The sequence below is a fragment of the Trifolium pratense genome, linkage group LG7 (genome assembly GCF_020283565.1).
Source record: "Trifolium pratense cultivar HEN17-A07 linkage group LG7, ARS_RC_1.1, whole genome shotgun sequence".
Lineage (NCBI taxonomy): Eukaryota > Viridiplantae > Streptophyta > Magnoliopsida > Fabales > Fabaceae > Trifolium > Trifolium pratense.
This window is the reverse complement of record NC_060065.1, coordinates 42563752-42586536: the sequence shown is the minus strand read 5'-3', so window position 1 is coordinate 42586536 and position 22785 is coordinate 42563752. Positions and strand designations below refer to the sequence as shown.

The window sequence follows — 22785 nt, the reverse complement described above, 5'->3', positions numbered from 1 at the left end:
AAGAGCTGAAATGAATAGTTACATGGAGACTCAACTACATGTAATGTGTGTAGAACTACAAGGATAACTGGGGCACTACACAAGTTAGATGTGGTTAGGTCTCCTTGTACCTATTCATGTCAACTCGAAGATTTTCAATCTCAGCCTTCAAAAGAATGAATTATTTAAGGCTGAGATTGAAGAGCTAAGAGCTGAAATTAATAGTTACAAGAAGACCCAACTACATGTAACGTATGAGGAACTACAAGGATAGTTAGGGCTTTACACAAGTTACGTATAGTTGGTCTCCTTGTACCTATTTATGTCAACTCTAAGTTTTTCAAACTCAGCTATCAAAAGAATGGTTTTTTAAGAGCCGAGATAAATAGTTACAAGGAGAGCCAACTACGTGTAACATGTGTGGATCTACAATGTTAGTTGGGGCTATACACTAGTTATATGTAGTTTAGTCTCCTTGTACCTATTCATGTCAACGCGAATCTTTTCAATCTCAACCTTCAAAGGAATGAAGTTTTTAAGGTTGACATTGAAAAGCTAATAGTTTAGATGAATAGTTACAAGAAGACCCAACTACATGTAACATGTGTAAAACTACAAGTTTAGTTGGGGCTCTACACAAGTTACATGTAGCTGAGGCTCCTTGGACCTATTCATGTCAACTCGAAGCTTTTCAATCTCAGCCTTCAAGAGAATGAATTATTTACGGCTGAGATTGAAGAGCTAAGAGCTGAAATTAATAGTTACAAGAAGACCCAACTACATGTAACGTGTGTGGAACTACAACGATAGTTGGGGTTCTACACAAGTTACATATAGTTGGGTCTCCTTGTACCTATTTATCTCAACTCTAAGTTTTTCAATCTCAGCTTTCAAATGAATGGTTTTTTAAGGCTGAGATTGAAAAACTAAGAGCCGAGGTAAATAGTTACAAGGAGAGCCAACTACGTGTAACATGTGTGGATCTACAATGTTAGTTGGGGCTCTACACTAGTTACATGTAGTTGAGTCTCCTTGTACCTATTCTTGTCAACGCGAAGCTTTTCAATCTCAATCTTCAAAGGAATGAAGTTTTTAAGGTTGACATTGAAAAGCTAATAGTTTAGATGAATAGTTACAAGAAGACCCAACTACATGTAATATGTGTGGAACTACAAGTTTAGTTGGGGCTCTACACAAGTTACATGTAGCTGAGGCTCCTTGGACCTATTCATATTAACTCGAAGCTTTTCAATCTCAGCCTTGAAAAGAATGAATTATTTACGGCTGAGATTGAAGAGCTAAGAGCTGAAATTAATAGTTACAAGAAGACCCAACTACATGTAACGTGTGTGGAACTACAACGATAGTTGGGGTTCTACACAAGTTACATATAGTTGGGTCTCCTTGTACCTATTTATCTCAACTCTAAGTTTTTCAATCTCAGCCTTCAAAAGAATGGTATTTTAAGGCTGAGATTGAAAAACTAAGAGTCGAGGTAAATAGTTACAAGGAGAGCCAACTACGTGTAACATGTGTGGATCTACAATGTTAGTTGGGGCTCTACACTAGTTACATGTAGTTGAGTCTCCTTGTACCTATTCTTGTCAACGCGAAGCTTTTCAATCTCAATCTTCAATGGAATGAAGTTTTTAAGGTTGACATTGAAAAGCTAATAGTTTAGATGAATAGTTACAAGAAGACTCAACTACATGTAATATGTGTGGAACTACAAGTTTAGTTGGGGCTCTACACAAGTTACATGTAGCTGAGGCTCCTTGGACCTATTCATGTTAACTCGAAGCTTTTCAATCTCAGCCTTGAAAAGAATGAATTATTTACGGCTGAGATTGAAGAGCTAAGAGCTGAAATTAATAGTTACAAGAAGACCCAACTACATGTAACGTGTGTGGAACTACAAGGATAGTTGGGGTTCTACACAAGTTACATATAGTTGGGTCTCCTTGTACCTATTTATATGATGATGAAGGGGAAAAATGGGTCAAATTAGGTTAAAAGAGAAGACTACTTCTATAGGCTCTAAAGCCCAATACGGAAAAGTTAACCCTTTTTTTTTTACTAGACAAAAGTTTTGGCGATGGCTGTTTACAGTTGTAGGAGAAGACATGTTTATATGATGATGTAGGAGAAAAATGGATTAAATTAGGTTAAAATAGAAGACTACTTATATGGGCTCTAGAGCCCAATACAGAAAACTTAATCCTTTTTTTTTTACTAGAGAAAAGTTAACTTATTTGGTCAAATAAATTAAAAAAATATCAATAACATGTTGTTCCTACTTAGAGCTAAGGTATTTGCACTTAGCTAGACGATGTTCTAGATCTATGTCTGAGAGTATGTGATCATCCTTCTTAGGTCATAGGGGGCCTATATATAGGCTAGGCCATAACGGTCTGGGGCGAGATTCCCTCGCCTTAGTAATGGAGCTATTGACTCCGCCATTCTAGGGGTAGTATGTGATCTATAATTACTTCGGCCTTATCCCCTTATGATCAGGGGAAAATATTTTGGCTTGGTCCTTTTGGGCTCCCCTAGTCCTATGTGAATGGCCCAATAGGCGAGATTAGGTTTGGGCCCGACATTTTATCCGGTCCACATGCCTTTTATATTCCGTCAGAAACAAAATATGCCTTTTACATACTAATAACATAATTTGTCATTAAAAAAATAATTGAACCATAAATGAATAGTAAAATAATAATAGAAATAGAACCTAATTGTAAAATGATTATGTTTTTATGTGTATATATGTGAAGTTGCAATTTGTAATAAAAAATATGCGAAGTTACAATTTAGCCTCTTGAGTAGGATCTTACGAATCATGCTACGATCCTTGTATTTACGATTTTTCACCAGCCTACCGATCATACATAGAATTTCGATGATGACTATAGTATACATTGGTTGTAAGTGTGCATGTGTGTGTGTGTGTGAAAAATCCAAAATATACAATACTATTTATAAAGACCTAATATGATTTCATATAGTAAAAGATTATTTTACAAAGTGATTCAAAAGTCAAAGATTATTTTACAATAGAAAATGCTATATGTCAATTCAATAGTTAAATTTCCCAATAGAAAATGCTATACAAAGTGATTCAAAAGTTCTAGGTCAATTCAATAGTCAAAGATTATTTTAAGTTAAATGATTAAAAAATATAAGCTGGATTTAATTTATAACATTTAAAGAATGGAAAATGCTATATGTCACGAAAATTATTCTCGATAGTTGTGTAATATACTATAATTGACAATTATATTTTTGGAAATTTAATAAATTACTTTGAATCTTTTACTCTCTCCGATCCTTTTTATAAGGAACACTTTGGGAAAAAAATTGGTCATTTTTATAAGAAATTTGGTCATTGAAGTGATTGAATCCCAAATATCATGGCAATAATCTTAGAAAGCCGAAAAACAGATTGATGAAGCAATTTAACACAGGAACGAGATCATCATCGTAAACCGAAAATAAATAAAAAGCTCTATATTCAATAATTTTGGATTCATAAAATTTTTGGGACAAATTAACATAAAACCCAAGCAGACATCTACAATTCAAGAAAACCCAATAAGTCAAACATGATTGACACACTGTATATGATTATACCGTCAAACATGATCAATATTAACATATTGTATATGATCGACATCAGTGCGTATTAAAAATAGAGTAAATACTAATCAGGCAAATTAAATTGCATCAAAAGCTTATATTGAATTTTAGGAATTCATGGATAACAAAATTTAGATTTGTAAGTTATTCAAGAATAATATAATAGATCTTTATAATTTTGGATGATCGAAGTGTCGATGTTTCACCATACAGATGTCGGTCACGAAGCATAATGATGCTTCACCAGACTATTGTTGGTCACGAAACTCAAACAATATCGAACGTCCAAAATATATATCATAAATAAATAATCGATCAACATTTTATGTAATATGAATGATCAAAGTGTTATGCTTCACCATACAAATGTCGGTCACGAAGCGTAAACAACATCGAACAATCAAATACATAAAGAAATGGTGTTTATTTATTTATTTAATTTTAATTATTATTATTACAAGGTTAATACGATTCATAATCATATGATTTCATAAAAATAGATTCAGAGTTGCGTACCTTAGTTGGTAAGCTCGTGCTGATAACGTGTTATAAAATATAAGCAAGAGTAATAATATATAAGTATAGAGGAGAGAAGAAGTGAGAAAGAATAGAGATTGTATTATTCTCATCAAGGTGTATGTTTACATGACAATACAAGTCCTATTTATAGGACAATATAATGGGTCAGTGGAATGGGTCAATGCTTAATGGACATCCACCAAATTATTCATATTTTCTCTCCCCACCCCCCATGAATCTTTTATCTCCCTTGAATTTCCAATTTTGCCCTTGAAAAAACTTCGGTTCGTAGAAATCGAAGTTTTTTTTTGCCTTGAAAACAAATTTCGGTTTCCAAAAATCGAAATTTACTCTGAATTTGCACTAGAAAAATTTCGGTTTCTGCGAACCGAATGTTTCTGCAAGGGCAAAATTGGAATATTGGGGGTATAAAAGATTCATGGGAGGGGGGAAGAGAAAATATCTTATTCATAACACTTTGACCAATTTTCAAATATTTTAAATGTGTGATTTCACCTATGCCATTATTTATGAGGGAGAATATTAAAAATAAGTAAATTAGTTGAATTATATTAAGAGTAATTAAATAAGGGTATACATGAAATAAGATTAAATTTATAAGAGTATTAAATGAAAATAAGTATTTAAAATGTGTTTTATTGGTCTGTGTGATTTTTTCAAAGTGTTCTTTAGCTAAGTTTTTACATTCTGACACTCAATTTAAAAAAGGGTCAGGCTAAATAGTGCCCCCGGAACACTTGTTAAGAATACCAAAAAAGGAAATAAAAAATAAAATTAATATTGGTAAGAGAACAAAAATGTATATAAGAACATGTATGGCCTGATATTCGAGATAAGCTCTCCTAGAGGATGAGCCCATCTCGGATATGTTCAGCAACAAAAACATCCTAGAGTTAGTTGTTGAGGAATAGGGAAGATCGGTATCCGGCAGGAACATGAAAGTTAGGGAATAAATTAGGAGAGCGTGGAAGACTTGGTTTCCCCACTACTTCCCCGGCCAACTCCCTAACCATGAGGATATATAAGAAAAGACTAAACCTAAATTGATTCATTTACTTTTTAACAAATATACAAAGCTTACTAAGTTCAATGTTTGGTATAATTTCGGCTTGACATTTGACATCACTAAATTGTTAGAGAAAAATGTTTCAGACAATATCTCATTCATTTAGTGTTTTAATGATAACAAACATTTAACTCAATAAAAATGAATAATTTAACAAATTGTGTGTTCGAGCGTGTAGGTATAAAAAAAACCTAAAAGTTTATCAACCACACTCTTACCATCCTCTACACAATAGAGTTAAAGATTATCATCTGAACCAACACAATAAGAAAAGAAGTCAAGGTCAATGCTACGACCATCCTCTGGGAATCACACCAAGACTTCAACAAAAATATAAAGAGCATATATGATATCATCATCCTTTGTACTAAAGGTAAGATATGTAGTCAAAGTCAGCAAAGTGTTTATCATATCAACATTGAGGATAGTACAAGAGTAGTTATTATTGTTCCACTAGATGAATCTTTCAGCTGGTCCGCCATTAGTAGTTGGGGAGAAACAATTTTTTAGGGTTTCGACCATAGTCCGGATGTTGAAGGAAATTCGACTTAAGGACCAATTCTCGTTATTCAAGCACATCAAGTTGCGATGTCTCCAGGACCACCAGACAGCAGCCGAGAAAGTGAAGGCGTTATAGGACCTGAGGTACCTAGTTTGAGCCACTCGTAAGCATCCATATTTTAGTAGAAATCATGATTGTTAAAACCAATGTGTTCCCAAAGGTTACGAGGGGACTTTGCATCTCGAATGCAATGAAAAAGGCTCATCTTGAAAGCCACAACGAGTGCAAATGGAAGCGAGATTCATCTTGTGTTTGTTGAGAAGCGAGAGAGTAGGTACAAAGTTGTGACAAGTCAACCAAATGAAGAACCGGAACTTTTTAGGAAGTTGGAGCTTCCATATTCAAGACCAAGAGTGAGAAGTATCAGGGTTATTTGTTGTATCCCAGAAAGAAAGTAACCAGTTGTAGCAACTTTTTATTTACCCTTGTTGTCGGTCTAGATGAAGCCGTCTTCGATGGAAATTATTTACTCTTACATAAAAATATAGGATAAATTAATATTTGTCATTGTTAATTATAATTTATTATAAAAATATACACGAAACATATTTTAATTTATCTCTAATCAATAAGCTAAATTTATTAAATTTTTGATATCTTCTAAATAAAATTTGAATATAATAATTATAATTTATTTAAAAATATACTAAGAATATATATGGAACAATAGATTTAATATAACAAGTTTATAGATTTAATAAGTTTTACATGACGTTTCAGTTTTTTTTTAATCCATTCACAATAGTTTCACTTATCTTTTAAAAATATAATTTTTACAAATCTTTCAATACTATATTTTAAATAAATTTCTATCTTAGTATAATGTCGAACTTAAATATCAAGAAAAAAATCTGTTTGGGAAAGAGGGTGTTTTCAAAATTAATGGTATTATTTATATAAAGAGTTAATACAATATGAAAGTATGAAAGAATGATTAAAATACAATGAAAGAATGTCAAGAAGCCCCATAATTTCTTGATGGTGAGCTTATTGAAGTAATAATTTGATTAAATAAGCTATAAACAAATTTGAATTATTTGGTAAAGATCTAATATGAGACAAAAGTCACTTATTTTCTTCCGTATATGTATTAATGGGTTAATTAAATAAGTTTTCTAAATAGGAATTGGCAAGTGTATATCCTTCGTCTCCTCTTCATTCTCAATTTCTATCATGCTTCCAATGATTACTTCGGAAGTGATCGTACCTATTGATCAGAATAGAGATGGCCGGTCCGTTGAACAATTCGTCCACCGGAGGGGGGGATTTGTACCTGCAGGTGCTCCGATGCTTAAGTCAGCAAGAGTACGAGAGATACAAGAGAGAATAGAGAGAATAAAGAATAGAATATCTGGCTCTCTTGTATAGGAGAGCTTATATAGTTGCCCCCGGCACTAGGCCAAAGGTTGGTCTATTGGGACGGAATAACCGGCCCACTGGACTCAACTGCCAAGATAGTCCCTGTATCGTAGGGGAGGCGGTTATTCGCCCTATCTTGGTTGAAGCCGTTCCACTTTAGGTGGGTAATAGATAGGCTCTGTGACATAAGCGGATGAGACGTGCGTGGATAGATGAGCACGTGTTTAATGTGGTGCCTATCCATTACGTCGTGGAGGACACATCTTTGGCTGACATGTCGGGGAGGTCTCATCTTATTGGGCTATGCCCCAAATGTCGGGCAGAAGGGTGATTGAGCCAGCTTTTGGCCCAGTCCAGAACAGGAAGCATTAGTCAAAATTTCGGAAATGTTCCTGCATTTCACGATAAATAAAATGAATATGAGAAATTTATTGCTTAAAGTTAAATCGAGTTACATTTTTTTTTTTGGTGCAATCGAGTTACATATTTTTAATAGTAAAAATTTATGCATGCATAATTAGAAATAAATTATGGGTTACATTTTGTTTTTCCTGAAATAACATTTAATTGTATATTTTTTTTTAAATATTTATATCTTATGAGCAGATGAACCAATTTGTTTATCACAATTCAGATAGTTTTTTTTTTTTTTTAATATCGCAAAGACTAACTATTCGAGTCTTGTAGGACTCAAATAGATGGTAAATTCTCCCTAAGACTTTTAAGTTCCACATCGGTCGTAAGATGACCTAAATATTGACTAAGTTATCGAAGAGACGTGTCCTCGTGTCAGACACGCATCGATGACTGACACCAACACGACACCGATACTTATGACTACAATGAATTATATCATTTTGTCAACGAAAAAATTGGTATCGATATGTCAGTATTTGTGTCGTATTCGGTGTCTGTATTTGTGTCTGTGCTTTATTGATAACAATTGCATATAATATACTCATACATACCCTTTTGAAGAATTGTAGGTGAGTCCAATGTTGTACTTAACTTCATCAAGAGCCCATCTAAATCTCCTATGTTCCTCCTTAGACCATTTTGCATTATTAACCACCTCAATTGAGAAGATTAACATCACAAAATATAGGAATAACCTTCTTATTAAGTGCTGTTAAAAGTGCAAGTTCATGGAGACAAAAATAAGACTCACAATAACATGGTGAGAAAACTGCTACACCAATCTTACACTCCATGATTCCATTGTTTATTTTCTCAAATAATTTATCACCCAGTTTCATGTTTTTTTCATCTAAGAAAGGGTTTATACCATGTCTTTTAAGGTTGTCATAAAGACGAGTTGCGACTGTCTCTTTGTATCGGTGCTTCTATGGTTGAGAAACACATCACTTGGTTCCATTAATCTTGTTGCCATAATTTGAGTTGCTTTTCTATGATGGTTGAATAAGTTTCTGCTTACTGCCAAAGAAGTTTGCATGCTAAGAGATTAAAAAGTTTTTTTTTTTTTATTTTTTTTTTACAGCAGTGGAAAAATAGCTGAAAATAATTTATTTTTTTACTGCATTTCTATTATGTCTCTTAATTTTAATGAAAATAGTGCACATTGAGTACAAGTACTAAATACTTCATATTTTGAATACATACATTAATACTATTATGTTTAAAAGATTTACTTTTTATGTTTAAGTGTGCACTATTTTCATTAAAATTAAGAGACATAATAGAAATGCAAAAGAAATGCAGTAAAAAAAAATTATTTTCAGCTATTTTTCCTCTCCTTCGGCTCTCCTACAACCTCCTCTTGCCATTGACTTCTCCTCAGACACAAAACGCGTCATGTTATTCTCGTGTACGACCTCATGCACCGGAAAACACTGTTTTCCATCCATCATCCTCTCAAGTTCTTGAAATTTTTATTTTTCAGATCTAAATCCAATTTTAACGAATGCATTGTGAATTTGCAATTCTCTGATTCTCTTTCATCAAAACTCTTTGCATCATATGGCAAGAATTGCTTTAAATGTTGTGATGCCAAATTATTTTTAATGTGGAAGGTAGCATTTGATGCAGGAAATTTGTTGGATTTGAGGTTAGGGGTCGAGGCAGAATAATACTTCTCTGTGTGAAGTTTGGAATTGAAAAAAATATTTGGTAGAAAAAAAAAGGCAATTACAGTAAAAAAAAACTAGAGTGAAAAAATAATATATTTAACTCATGTTGTCAAAAAGTTGATGTTCATATATCATTACTCAAATTTAAGTACTGGAGCCTAACTTTTCAATCCCTTTTCCCTCAAGCAGAGGATGACCCCAACCAAAAAGAATAAAACCTGACATTGACAATTCATGTATGATGATGCAATGCATCATTTATCTCACAACTAACTTTATCAACTGTTCCTCTATAAGCATCTGATGCAGATTCACCTTCAACATCACGATTAGTTTTTGCATAAACTTAGAATTCATTCCTATATAATTATTTTTGCAGTGACATGAGCTGACCACATGTTTTGTTAAATACAATCCAACCACTATTTGGTGGACCAGAATGATCCACATTAGAGAAGTGACCAGAACCAAAAAATATATACCAAGTGCTATTCAAGCATCATCTTTTTGTTAATTCCTTAATGATAGCAAATTCCTTCTCCCAAAAGGGTCTTCTCATAATAATATGCACATACAAAAGCAAGTATAACTTAAAATGACACAAATATTTGATTATGGAAGATGTCATGTATTAATATTAATAATTAATAATGTAACATTTACAAGCAAGCTTCCTGCAATCATAGATTCAGCTGAGTGAAAGGAGAAAAGAAAGAAAAAAAAAACTAATCACTTTATAACATCCAAGGTAAATAAATACGCATATTGATCCGAAAATTATATTACTCACAAGCTAGTTTAGTGCCAAAGCTAGTTAAGCAAATGGCAAACGCCTGGTAGGCGGATAAGGGTTGTCTATAGTCCATGGTGAAAGTATCATCCCCTACTTTACCAAACTGGAGGAGAACTGTTTCTTCATCGCCTTTCCCTCCTGGTTGGCTTTGGTCGACAGTGGCAACCAGCTGAAAGTTCTTTACAGAAGCCACAGTCACGCGACCATGGAAGTTCAAGCACCAGCACTGCAAATGCTCGTGCCACCTTGGAGCTTTGTTTTTCAAGATTGTGTATGCAGAAGCGGCTTGTTCTTTACGGTGCATCTTAAGGCCATCAAAATACTTGTTGTCTGAACTTTCATCCATTGATGATGAGACAGTAGACATCAGAGAGCAAATCATTCTCCTTGGACCTCTTGATTTCAAAAGGTTGAACTTGTAGGAGACATTCCCTGCCTCAAAGTTACCAGCAGGAACTTGAGGGCTTATCTGTTTGCTTGCAAACCGCCGGCTAGCTTTGCAACTTGATGGTTTGGCACCATTATGAGGTGGCTGGCTGTCATAAATTGTGAAGTTGGTGCCAAGAAAATCCGAGCTGCGAAGACATTTCAACAACTAATTGGTCAGTACTCGGGAGCCGGGACAAAGCAAAAGATTAACAATAAATTGAGATGAGCATATCAGCAGACAATCTCAAAGCTATGAATACAGATTTCAGCATAGGTTTCAATACAACTGCCAATGATTGTGACCAACATACACATTAAGATTAATTGTGTAGATAAGCCTAAGAGAATTTAAATTGTCAGAATTTCACCAATATTATTTATCTTTGGGTGCAAGTAAATAGAGGATGCATAATTAATTAACTATAGCTTAATATATGGAAAACAAACATGCAAAGCTGTGATGTATAATGGTGGTCTTCCTATATGTAATTTACTTTAGATGAGTAAATTCCAATTTCTTTTGTGGTTGAGGGTTTGGGTGAAACACTAAATTTAACTCATCATCAGTTCCTTCATTGTGCCAACACAAAGTTCCATTTCTCCCCAAGGAAATCACAAAAAAGAAAATAAAAAGTCAAATTTAAAAGCAAATGTAGACAAAAGCTAAAGAATTTTGAAAACTCTAGGTAAACTATGGCAGTTTCTTGCAACAACACTTCACCGTTCAACAAAAGGTTAATAAGCAAGCAGAAGAGACGCATAAGAAACTTTTTATTTTTACTTCCTGTTGTACGTAAAATTTACCTTAACTTTCCAACATAGGCATTGCTTCCTTGTGATAAGTCATCAACATCAAGTGATATAACATACTCAGTATGGGTACCACACCTATATCTTCTAGCTGCTAATAGAAATTTCCCTTTGTCTGTGAATGCTGCCAATGGAAGGGGAGGAAAAAGAAGCATTAACTTTCAACATATCAAAGAAAATCATAAATTGTGCAACGTGATGAACTTGTGTTTGTCGAAATATTTGAAAAAATCAGTCTTGTACTATCATTTCTTGAACTTTTAATTATCACAGTTACAAGCAACTACTAGTCTACTACACAAATTACATTCATTACAATCCCCCCTAATTTCTGATTTTACAAATGTTTGAAAAACTCACAAGACCTTGCAACCAAACGAAGATTAAAAAATTTAACTCCACCAAACATATTTTTACGGTAAATAATGTCGCTGCCGTTAATTGGCCAATAATTGGGTTTCTATAGATCTATTTGATTTTTCATGTGACAACCACATAACTATCCTACAAATTAATATTCATATACTACAGGAAAAGTGAAAGGGTAAATGTAAAGGATAAAGCAAACAAAATTGCTAAATTAATTTATCCGGATTAACATAAGAAGAATTGCTTAAGTTCTTTTGCAACAGGAAAACCCAACAAACTAATTACAACTTCTAAGAAATTTGAGATGCTACAAAGACCAAGATGTAAAACGAAGCAACCATGAACACCATGCTTCACAATATAGAATACTCTCTATACACAATTACAAGTATTCAAAGATGCTCCCTACCCTTTGTGATTTCCTGTCTATACAAATAGCCCTATAACAACCTCAACTAACCAACTAACAACTCTTAACTACTTTAACCACTCTAGTTCGCCATTACTCTACAAATACCCTTTTGTTATTTTGGAAAATGAAACTAGTTAAAGTGAGAAAATTGAACAAGAAAGGTTCTATAAGTTGACTGAAGCAAGTCAACTTGGATTCATTCTGGTCAACTGACTGGCTAGAATCATGGGGTTTGAGAAATATATTTAGTTTAAATATATAATATGAACAGAAGTCGCTTCACAAGTTGACAAACAACAAAGTCCGATTAGGTTTTAATGCACCTGAGTAATGCTTGCCTAGTCAACAAAGAAAAATTTGAGTTCATGTAATGCTTGCCCGGTCAACAAAGAAAAGTTTGAGCTATACATTTGACCAATGAGATGTTTCTCAGTTCTAGTCAATATCTATGAACATCAAAGGAGATCGAAACATTGCAATTCATTATTCATTTTCAATCATCTCTAAAACCGGCAAAGAAAATATTTTACCAAAACAATACTCACATGATGAGAGGGCGAGATAAAGGTAAAATGTATTAGTCTTCTTATTCCGCTTAATAAGACATTGATGCGGTAGGTCGCGTGGTCCTGGCTGGAATTCATCAAAACATAACAAGTTTGTCAAACTACAAACCCCCTAAATCAATTTGTCTCATTCAATACAAATCAATATGAGTAATCAATTACCAAGCACTGCACAAATAAACCATTGAATATAAACATGAGTAATCTGCAATAAGTAAATTATACGAAACTCTATTATGTTCCTCGAACACTATTCGTCCATCTTTTGTAGTTCAAACACATAAAACTACAATAAACCAACACTAATACACATATAAGAAGTATTTAACAAACACCTTAATTACTGAATTTAAAAACTCAAACATCGATTACTGCTTCCATAGCTCATACAAAAATCCCAAAACACTCACTAACTAACAATCCTCACAATAAAAACAAAATTAACCACTCACCAAGAAACCCTTTTACTACTAAAACTAATTAAACAATTCCATTTTATCTTCAACAACCATAACCTTCAAATTAACTTCACAAAAATTTCATAAAAATTAAAAAATTCAACAAATTTACCAGCTGCTTCCCAAAGGGGTTAAATTTAAATGAAATTAAAAAATCTCCAATTTTTTTCTGAGCCATAAAATATTCAAAAGTGATTAAAAAAAAGGATTAATTTTGAAGCTGAACCTGTTTAAGACAAGAAGGAAAAGTGATTTTTCCGTTACGGGAAGGTGAACGAACAATCTCACGTGTGATATCTCTCCACCGTTTACAAACGCAAGCACAAGCGACGACGTTTTGGCGGTGCGGCCACTGTTCTTCGGCGACGTCAACTCGTTTGATTATCTCCGCAAGGAGATCCGGTAACATGGTGGACCAATCAGTTCCGTCCGCCGATTCACGACCGGAGATTCCTCTCCGGTCATCGGCGATAGCATCGAGAGATTGAACTTCCTTAAAGGATTTGGAGAATTTTCGAGATCGAAATACCTTCATCAACGACATGTATAATAATGATGATGATGAAGATGATGATGATGATTTTAATGGTTCTGTGAATTAGGGTTCATGAGAGAGAGAGAGAGAGAGAGAGTTAAGGAGTGAAGAAAAAGAGAGGAGGTGAGGGGGGAGATGATAAAGTGACGTGACGGTGAGGGAGATCCGATGGAGAGGGTGGTGAGATGTTGAATGACCGGTTCGTGAGGTTAGTAAAATGGGGTTTGAAAAGTGTGTGTATTTTTGTGTTGCTAGAAGAAAGGATTGTGTCTTTGTGTGTATTTTAGTTGTTGTTGAAATGCAATGTGGTGTTGTAATAATATACGATTATCATGACTTTGTCTATGATGTAATTTATTACAATAATTACTAATACCCTTTTTTATGGATTTAATTCATATGCATATCAATTAAAATCCTTTTTATTGCTAATTGATATCGGTTGACACCGTCGGTACATATCAATTAAAATCATTTTTATTGCCCGTGTTCTTTTAACTCATTATTATTATCTTTTAACTCGACTGATTTGTAATCCTCGGGCCGTTGTTCTATTTTCGGGTGCTTGGTTATGGCGGGTTTCGGTTGCTACCACGTGTTGGTGTTGGTTGGTCTTTAATTTTCCTTGGTTTGTGTCTGTTACTTAGGTGCTTGGTTGTGGTTGTTTCGACATTGTGCCATTGTGGTGGTGCCTCTATCAGGAACGGATCCAGAAATCAATCACACGGGGGTCGAATTTCTTTTTTTAATAATAAATAATAAAGTTAAATATATTTTTTGTCCTTATAAAATAACGAGTTTTTATGTTTAGTCCTAATAAATTTTAACTGAAAACATCCTCTAAAATCTTGTAGTTTGGCAAGAATAGTCCATATTTTCAAATATTTTTACAAAAAATTGATACTTTTAATCCTCAAAATAATTGGTATAAAATACAAATATGGACTAAAATTAAATTTTTTGAATGACGAAACTTAACAACTCTTAATTTTATAAAGACAAAAAATATATTTAACTCAAAATTATAAGATAAAATCACAATAATTTATTTAGAAACACCTAAAAGAAGAGTGGGAAATTAAGAAGTGTCATTAGCAACTCATATACATTAAAAGTTATACATATTAAACATATATGCATGGGGGAGGGGGGTTGGAGCCCCTGCTTGCCCCCCCTTGGGTCCCTCCTTGCCTCTATCGGTTGTTTGCTTGGTTTTGGAGGGTTTTGGAGTGTATGCTAGCTTTGAGATGAGATTTTGATTAAATGATACTATTCATTTATCTTGTTTTGACCATATTTTTTTAATAGTATATAGATATAAATATTAACATATAAGATCTTGTTTGATTTGTTTTGATGAATATTTTTAAAATATCAAGTTTTTATAATTTTTACTAATATAAAATTAAAGATATTTACGATCAAAATTGTGCATTGACATATGACAGAGTAGTTGGAACTTTTTGGTAGACTATTTAACCACGTGCCCATGTTTGCTCAAGTTGGTTGGAAATTTGATGCGATTTTATTAGTACAATCGAAATTGAAAGAACGGTTTATGAGTAAAGTCTACTCTGGTGTTTCTTGACTTTTTCTTCAACCACCAATTCATCAAACAACATAATTATGGAGTTATCTCTGTAATTATTTATTAATGTCTTTTTATGAGAGAAAGGTGTTTTTTTTTATTATAATATTGGTACGAAATTTTCAGTGTCGTTAGCAATGACCAATCTCTGTCGAGAAACTTGTGGAGCATATAACATAGATTATCTCCTCCCAACCAAATTTTTTTACATACGCATAGTTAAGAATCGAACTTTTGATAACATAGAATTTTTTTTTCTACTCAACCTGTTTCATTTGTTAACGTTATTTTTAACTAGTTGAGTAATTATATTTGTTTATGTATTATGATTTAATTTAATTAAGAAGTTTTCTTTCCCGACTCCCGCCTTTCTTTTATACCTCAAAAATCTCATTTTGCCCCTTGTGGTTTGAAAAAATTTGGCCAACTTATTTCGGTTTTTACGAACTGAAATATTTAAACATGGAAAAAAAATTCGGTTTATATAAACTGAAATAACATAAATTTACCCCCCAAAAAGAAGAAAGATTTATGTGAAAATTCGTGTAGAGCTACCTGTGGTAAATTTAGCATATCTCTCTGAATATAAGTCGTATGCTAATGATTTTTAATCTAATGTAAAGAAGACAAAATTTACTACAGGATTGACACCGGAATTGTTAAATTTCATTAAGTATAGTATGAGAAAATCTACCTGCAAGTTTGAGAAAAGTTTCTGCTCTGTTTCTGTATCCGTACTCATTATTTGGTCAAACTTAACCGATTGGATAGTTAACCCTCAAAACAAAAATTATATTTGTATTCTTGACACCCTAAGCTTTCCAACGAGTGGTCGTTTACTCAAATCGGACATCGTTTAGTATTTCAAATAAATTGTGGAAGTTGAGGGTCTCATGCAGAATTTATGCAGGAAATCTGGAAAAAAAATTGGAACACAATATTTCGGTTTATATTAACCGAAATTTTTTAGCATGACAAAAAAATTTGGTTCGTATAAACTGCAGTACCCCAAGGAAAAAACTTCATTAATGGGTTAATTGTTGGTTTATGTATTTTGGGTAGAAGAATTAATTAGACTAAGTCCCATTAGAATAGTTAGTAATGAGAACTATATACGGTAATGGACTATAATGTGTTTTGTCCTAAAGAACTTGGGAGTGAGATGAGTAAGGAGGAGGTTTAAAGAGCAATTAGGAGAACCGAAGTATAAAAAGCGAAAATTTAGAGAGAGAATTTCTCGTAAAACCTAAAGAGAAGGAAGAGCTTAAGAGGAGAAAGAAGGGAAAGAGAAAGAAAAGCCAAAGTAAGATTAGAAGACTAAATAAATCATAATCTTAAGGTAAGAGGGTGGTTATGTTAATCTTGAGTGAATTCTAGGAAGAGGAGAAAGTCTTACTCTCTCCATCCCTTTCTTCCTACACTCATTTTCCTTTTGGGTTTTGGAGATTAAAAGATGAAAATGAAACCTTTTTAATTCAATGAGGTTAGTTTATTCTATGGCTAACCAGAAGTACGAATTTTAGGAATAAAAAATAGGAATTTGTAGATATTTGTGAGGTTTTATGTTATTTGTGAGTGGTGTATGAAGATGTATGAATTTCATGATTTCTACTTGTTTTGATGTTAAGTTGTGATCTTGTTTGTATTTCTATGTTTGTTGTTTGTTTATATACTTAAAGTTTTGATCTTTGAATGTATTGGTCGAGTTCCTTTAAGGGTTTCCTTTTCAAACCCAAAAGCAGAGCTTGTTGTCTTCGAAGCGCTGGCTTGGCAAAGGATGAGTGCTCGCTTAGTGAGGGACTTGTTCTTCATGTTCTTGAGGCAGCGTTTGAATGCTCGCCTAGCAAGGAATACACCTTCGTGAATGGTACTATGATACCACTTGAATTGATACTACGATCTCAATCTATGAATCAACGGTACTACGATACCACCTATATTGATATTAAACTAGGTTATGTATATCTATCTTGAAAAAAATAAAATAATTAACACTTATAGAGTTTTTTTTTTTGATAAGCAAAATTGTATTATAAGTGAGTACAAGGGGTACTCAAACCCTTACAATACAAAGCAATACATTAATAATTGCTTAAACATAATAAAGGATTAGTGCACCAATCGGAATAAGAATAAACAGACTTAATACCGGCCCGACCACTAAACCAAAACCACGAGATCGCCATGATATTGTCAACCAACTCGGACACATTCGCCACCGCCCCTCGAAAAATAATATTATTTCTCAATCTCCAAATACTCCAATTAGTACTTAACCAAATCAAGTGTCGAACACGTCTACCTTTCTTTGATTTGATAATGTCACCACACGAAATAAAATGATTCAAGACTGTCTCACCCGCCAGAAAATTGCATCCCAGCCAATTGGAAATTGCACTCCAAACCATTTTAGTGAAAGTACAATTGTAAAATAAATGGCAGCAGTTCTCTAGATGTCTAAAGCAAAACACACAAGATAATTCATGTGGACTTGTAATAATACCTTTAGAAGCTAAAGCATCTCGCGTTGGTAATTTCTCCAATAATAATCTCCACCCGAAAATACTCACCTTTGAAGGCACATTGTTTTTCCATAGCTTTTTAATAGCTAATAGCAAATTCGACTGAAGAGCAGTCGCGGAGCCACCTTTTAACAGAAACTTATAACACGACTTAACCGAAAACAAACCTTCATCACCGACAATCCATCGCCATCTGTCCTTGTTATTCGGGTTTAAGTGTATGCCAATCAACATATCCTTGAGCTCATTCAGATTCTGTTCTTCCAATTGAGATAACACATCACGCCATTCCCACCGCCACATCAATCCCTCATTGCTAGTGATAACTTTGTCTGCTATTACTGAGTTCTGCCACAACTCTTTTTTAAACAAGTTAGGAAATAATTCAGCAAAAGAAGAATTACCACACCATTTGGTATTCCAAAAACTTACATCTGTACCATTACCTACCACACAACTGATGTTCGATCTGAACCATCCGGGCTTTAGCGACTCCCCCGCGCTAATCACATCCCTCCACCATAAAGAATCCTTAGAACCAACTGATTTTATGTCCTTGCACAGTAAAACAGTAGGCAAAAATCCATATCTATAATGCAACAAATCATACCAAACTGCATTTTTTTCAATAATACCTCTCCATTTCCACTTGCTAAGCAAAGCCACGTTGAATAGTTCTAAGTTTTTTACTCCTAAACCACCTTGTTCTTTAGGTAGGCACACATGTTCCCACTTTACCCAACACAACTTTTTATCTTCTATTCCCCCACCACACAAGAAATTCCTTTGAATCCTTACCAAATTCTTTATTACACACTTTGGAGCTTTAAAGAAAGAGAAGAAATACAAAGGTAAGCTTGCCAACACAGAATTTATTAACACAATTCTGCCACTATAAGACAATTGTCGCCCCCTGCAACTACTTAATCTCGTATTCATAGCATCTACCACCGGTCTCCATGTCTCTCTTCGCCTAGGATTCGCCCCCACCGGAATTCCAAGGAATTTGAAAGGAATAGTATCGGAACAGCATGATAGAAATGATGAACCAGCAGAGAGAAACCTTTCATCAACATTAATACCATATAATTTACTCTTGACAAAGTTTATTTTCAGCCCTGACACCAATTCAAACCCCCTCAACACAGATTTAAAGGTCCACAAATTGTTCCAAGATCCTTCCCCTACCAAACCTGAAACACAGATCCGCGAATTGAAGAATCTGAAATTGTATTGAATCACTAACTTTGTATCCTTGGAATTTGCCAATTTCTACCGCCCTTTGAACCATACCTGTTAAGCCCTCGGCTACAATTAAAAACAAGAATGGTGAAAGGGGATCACCTTGACGTAACCCTTTGCACACTTTGAAGTCTCCAGTTGGACTACCATTCACTAAAACCGACATCGAACTGTTGAAAATGCAGGCTCGAATCCACTTCATCCATCCTTCGGCGAACCCCATTTTGATCATCATACGCTCCAAAAAATTCCAATTAATATTATCATATGCCTTTTCAAAATCTACCTTAAAAAGCATGCAACTGTCCTTTCGCCTCTTAGCTAGATCAATGATCTCGTTCAGTACTACCACACCATCCAAAATTTGTCTTGTGGGTAGAAAAGCTGACTGACAAGGAGATATTAATTTACCCATTACTCTTTTCAATCTTGAAGCCAATAACTTGGACAAAATCTTGTAGAGGCAGCCTATGAGACAAATAGGCCGATAATCACCCAAAGATTCTGGATGATCTTTTTTTGGTACTAGAGTCAGAAAAGAAGATGTAATAGCTTTAGGCAAAACAGCATTGTCATAAAACTCGCGCAAAAATTCCATAATATCTGATTTCACCGTTGTCCAACACGATTTTAGGAAGTTAAAATTAAACCCGTCAGGTCCCGGGCTCTTATTACCATCGCAGCTCCATATTGTCTCCTTAACTTCTTCTTCCGTAAACGGTTCTAACAAGATAGCATTATCCGCTTCAGATAAGGAATTGAAATTAATACCATGTAGAAAAGGTCTATTATTCCATTCCTCTGTAAAGAAAGTAGAGAAATGATCCTTCACTTCTGTTTTAATACTCTCCACCCCGTGTATCCACTCATCACCCTTCTTCAAAACTGCCAACTGATTCCTTCTTCTTCTACCCTTGATACTAGCATGAAAGAATCGAGAGTTTGAATCTCCTTCCTGAATCCAATTCACCCTTGACTTTTGTTTAATCAAACTTTCCTTATAATTAAGCAATTCCCAGAACTTCTGATTGATTACCTTAGTATTGACCGAATTTGGTACCGTCCCCCTGCTTGCAAACATACCCTCCATCTCATTCAACTCGTTCACTGTTTTCTCAATATTTAAGTCAAGAATGCCAAATACCTCCTTATTCCAAACTTTCAGCCCCTCTTTCAACTTTTTCAACTTCTCCTTAATCACAAAAGCTTTTTTCCCAGTGATGTTCAAATTCCTCCACAAATTTGTCACAAAAGAATTGAAATCCGGATGTTCTGTCTAGCAATTGTTGAATTTAAACGGCTTTGGCCCCCAATCAATGTTATCACACATGAGCCATATAGGACAATGATCGGATATATCTCGATTACCAATCCATTGTCCAGATACTCCACCTTTTTCAATAAAACCTTCCGACAATAGAAAACGGTCTAGTCTACTCATAGATTGACCGTCCCCACTGAACCAAGAGAATTTCTTCCCTGCTACAGGGACATCAATCACTTCCATACAATCAACAAACATATTGAATTCCACCCTCTCATTGTGAACACCTCCTCCATTGCTGCCTCTTCTTTCACCCGACTTCAAAATTGCGTTAAAGTCACCTCCTAGCACCCATTCACCTTTCTCATTATTCAACTTAAAGGCTAACAACTCATCCCACAATTTCCTTTTCCCAGCCATACTACATGGTGAGTAGATGTTCACTATGTATACCAGAGAATCCTTCCACTCTATACAAGTCCCTAAAAACCCCGTTCCTGTGAAACTATAACGGAATTTGAATAAATCTCTCTTCCAGACCGATAATAGCCCTCCCGACAAACCTCTAGATTCTTTAGCTATCCAATCAACTTCATTATTACCCCAAAGATTGAAAATCATGTAATCATCAAAATCAGTTCGTTTTGTTTCTTGCAGTAAACACAATTCAAACGCACCTGACTGAATAAGCGAACCCAATCTTCTGCGTTTTGCTGTGTTACCCCACCCGCGCATATTAAGCGATAGAATCTTCATAAAAGATTTTGTTTTTGTTGCTCCCTCAACCTCAGCCTCCGTGCTTCTTCTTCTGCTCTTTCGTTAATAAGTATCCTCTGCACATATCTCTCTTCTTCCTCATCACCATCCACCCCTAATTCTTTCACTCCTTGTCAAACTTTAGATGCAACCTCATTGTTGTGTTCATCCATGAATCTTTGATTACAATTCCTAATATCTGATGATTTGAGTGAACTGCAACAAAGTATAGAACCAACTGAAGATAACGAATTTTCCATCTTTTTCAAAGGTTTGTACCTGCCCACTGGATTGCGGTCGCAAGTCTCCATAACTGCTGCGGAAGATCGCGCTAATGAATTTGCGTTAGCTGAAGATGAATTTGCGTTAGCTTCTTTCCCTGTTGAAGTCGAAATCGATCGGCCAAGAGATTTGGAAGGGTTAATCGATCGATTCTTCAAGCTTGATTCCACTTGGTCTTGTTTCCTCGAAGAAGAGAAAGGAATTGGGATTTTTTTGGATTTTGGAGCTGCTGAATTGCGTTGAATCACGTTTGCAGAACAACCCTTCTCTATGGTTTGTTTCTGAATGTTGGGCCTTGGGCCTGTTGTCACCAAATTTTTTAGAGCAATTGGTCCATGCATACTACCACCCCCCTTTACTACATTCTTACATCCTTTTCCACTTTCAATCAATTTGGTTGAATTGTAATCCAAACCGTTAGAAATATTAACCCTGCTATTCACACCCCATGTAGTCTCTTGGCATGTATTACTAAAGTTTGCTGGCCCATCTACTCCCTCTTCCCGGCCCATCAAATCTCCAGTTTTACAAACCTTAAGACCCTTCGCAGCCCCACTACCTCCATCAGAAATTCTACTATTTGATTGGCTCAAATTCAAATTATCTTCAATGCCAAAATTAATTGACTCACCAGCTCTATCCTCCCTAAAAAGACTCCCTTCCAACTCATTATTTGTAACAGAATTAATTTCATTATTAGCATTATTATGAGGAATTAATGCTAATAAATTTTCCTCCACTTTTTCTCTCTCCACCGCCACCTCCTCTTCCTCTCTCTCCACCTCCACCTCCTCCATTACTGGAAAAAGTCCTTCTTCTTCCTCTGAGCTATCGCTGTCTTCGTCTCTGCCTTCACGACTATTCGGTTGGTGCACCATAATTCTCACCGGACCATATGAATCTTCGATAATACGAATATGGAAGATGTCTCTGTCTATCTTCACATCAAGAAATTCGTCCACCACCCTTTGCCCAGAAGTGCGAATTAATAATCGTGCCACATCCATTGATATTTTTTTATTCGTGCCATCGTCAGCATTGATAAAATGCCCCCATGGTTTTGAGATCAAGGTGAAGAAAGCATCATTCCACGCATGTGCCGGAATGCCGTAAACTCGCAGCCAAACTAGTCTTTCCATATCAATCTCCTTAGCATTCCAAGGCCGGATCTCCTTGAACCATTGTTCCATCCATTCTCTGGCATCTTCCATAAGTGCCTGCACCTCCCCCTCTTCTTGGCCTTCTAGGAGAGCCAGGTTTCCTCCTAAAGGAGTTATCTTGACTCCGAAATACCCCTGCATATGGAATACTTGAATATTATAGGTCGTTCCCGGATTCACTATTTCCCCGACAAACGATTTCTTCAACCTCTGCAAATCTTCCTTGTCCGAAACATAAGATAAAGAGACCTGATTATTGCCTTCTCGTTGTCTTGCTGCCCCATCATAACGCGCAACATTAGCATAAGAGCGATTACCTACATCGTCCTTCCTGTGATTATCATTGAATTTTCCATTATCATTGACTTGT

At 34.9% G+C, this 22785-nt stretch overlaps 1 protein-coding gene and 1 pseudogene across 1 annotated transcript; both read right to left on the bottom strand.

Annotated features, from left to right (window-relative positions):
• Positions 1–6898: 6898 nt before the first annotated feature.
• LOC123896446 lies at positions 6899–8532 on the bottom strand (annotated as a pseudogene).
• Positions 8533–9841: 1309 nt separating this feature from the next.
• On the bottom strand, positions 9842–13926 carry LOC123895048 (tubby-like F-box protein 7). Its single transcript, XM_045945239.1, has 4 exons — positions 13293–13926; positions 12588–12675; positions 11256–11385; positions 9842–10597 (listed from the first exon to the last, which is right to left on the bottom strand). The coding sequence occupies exons 1-4, from the start codon at positions 13608–13610 to the stop codon at positions 10012–10014; spliced, it is 1122 nt and encodes a 373-aa protein (XP_045801195.1). The 5' UTR covers positions 13611–13926; the 3' UTR covers positions 9842–10011.
• Positions 13927–22785: the final 8859 nt, after the last annotated feature.

Coding starts and splice junctions, on each gene's coding strand:
- LOC123895048 (XM_045945239.1), bottom strand. CDS start 13,610: ATGTCGTTGATGAAGGTATTTCGATCTCGAAAATTCTCCAAATCCTTT. Junction 12,676..13,292: donor TTCCTTCTTGTCTTAAACAG/GTTCAGCTTCAA, acceptor GATGAATTCCAG/CCAGGACCACGCGACCTACC. Junction 10,598..11,255: donor GCCTATGTTGGAAAGTTAAG/GTAAATTTTACG, acceptor ATGTCTTCGCAG/CTCGGATTTTCTTGGCACCA.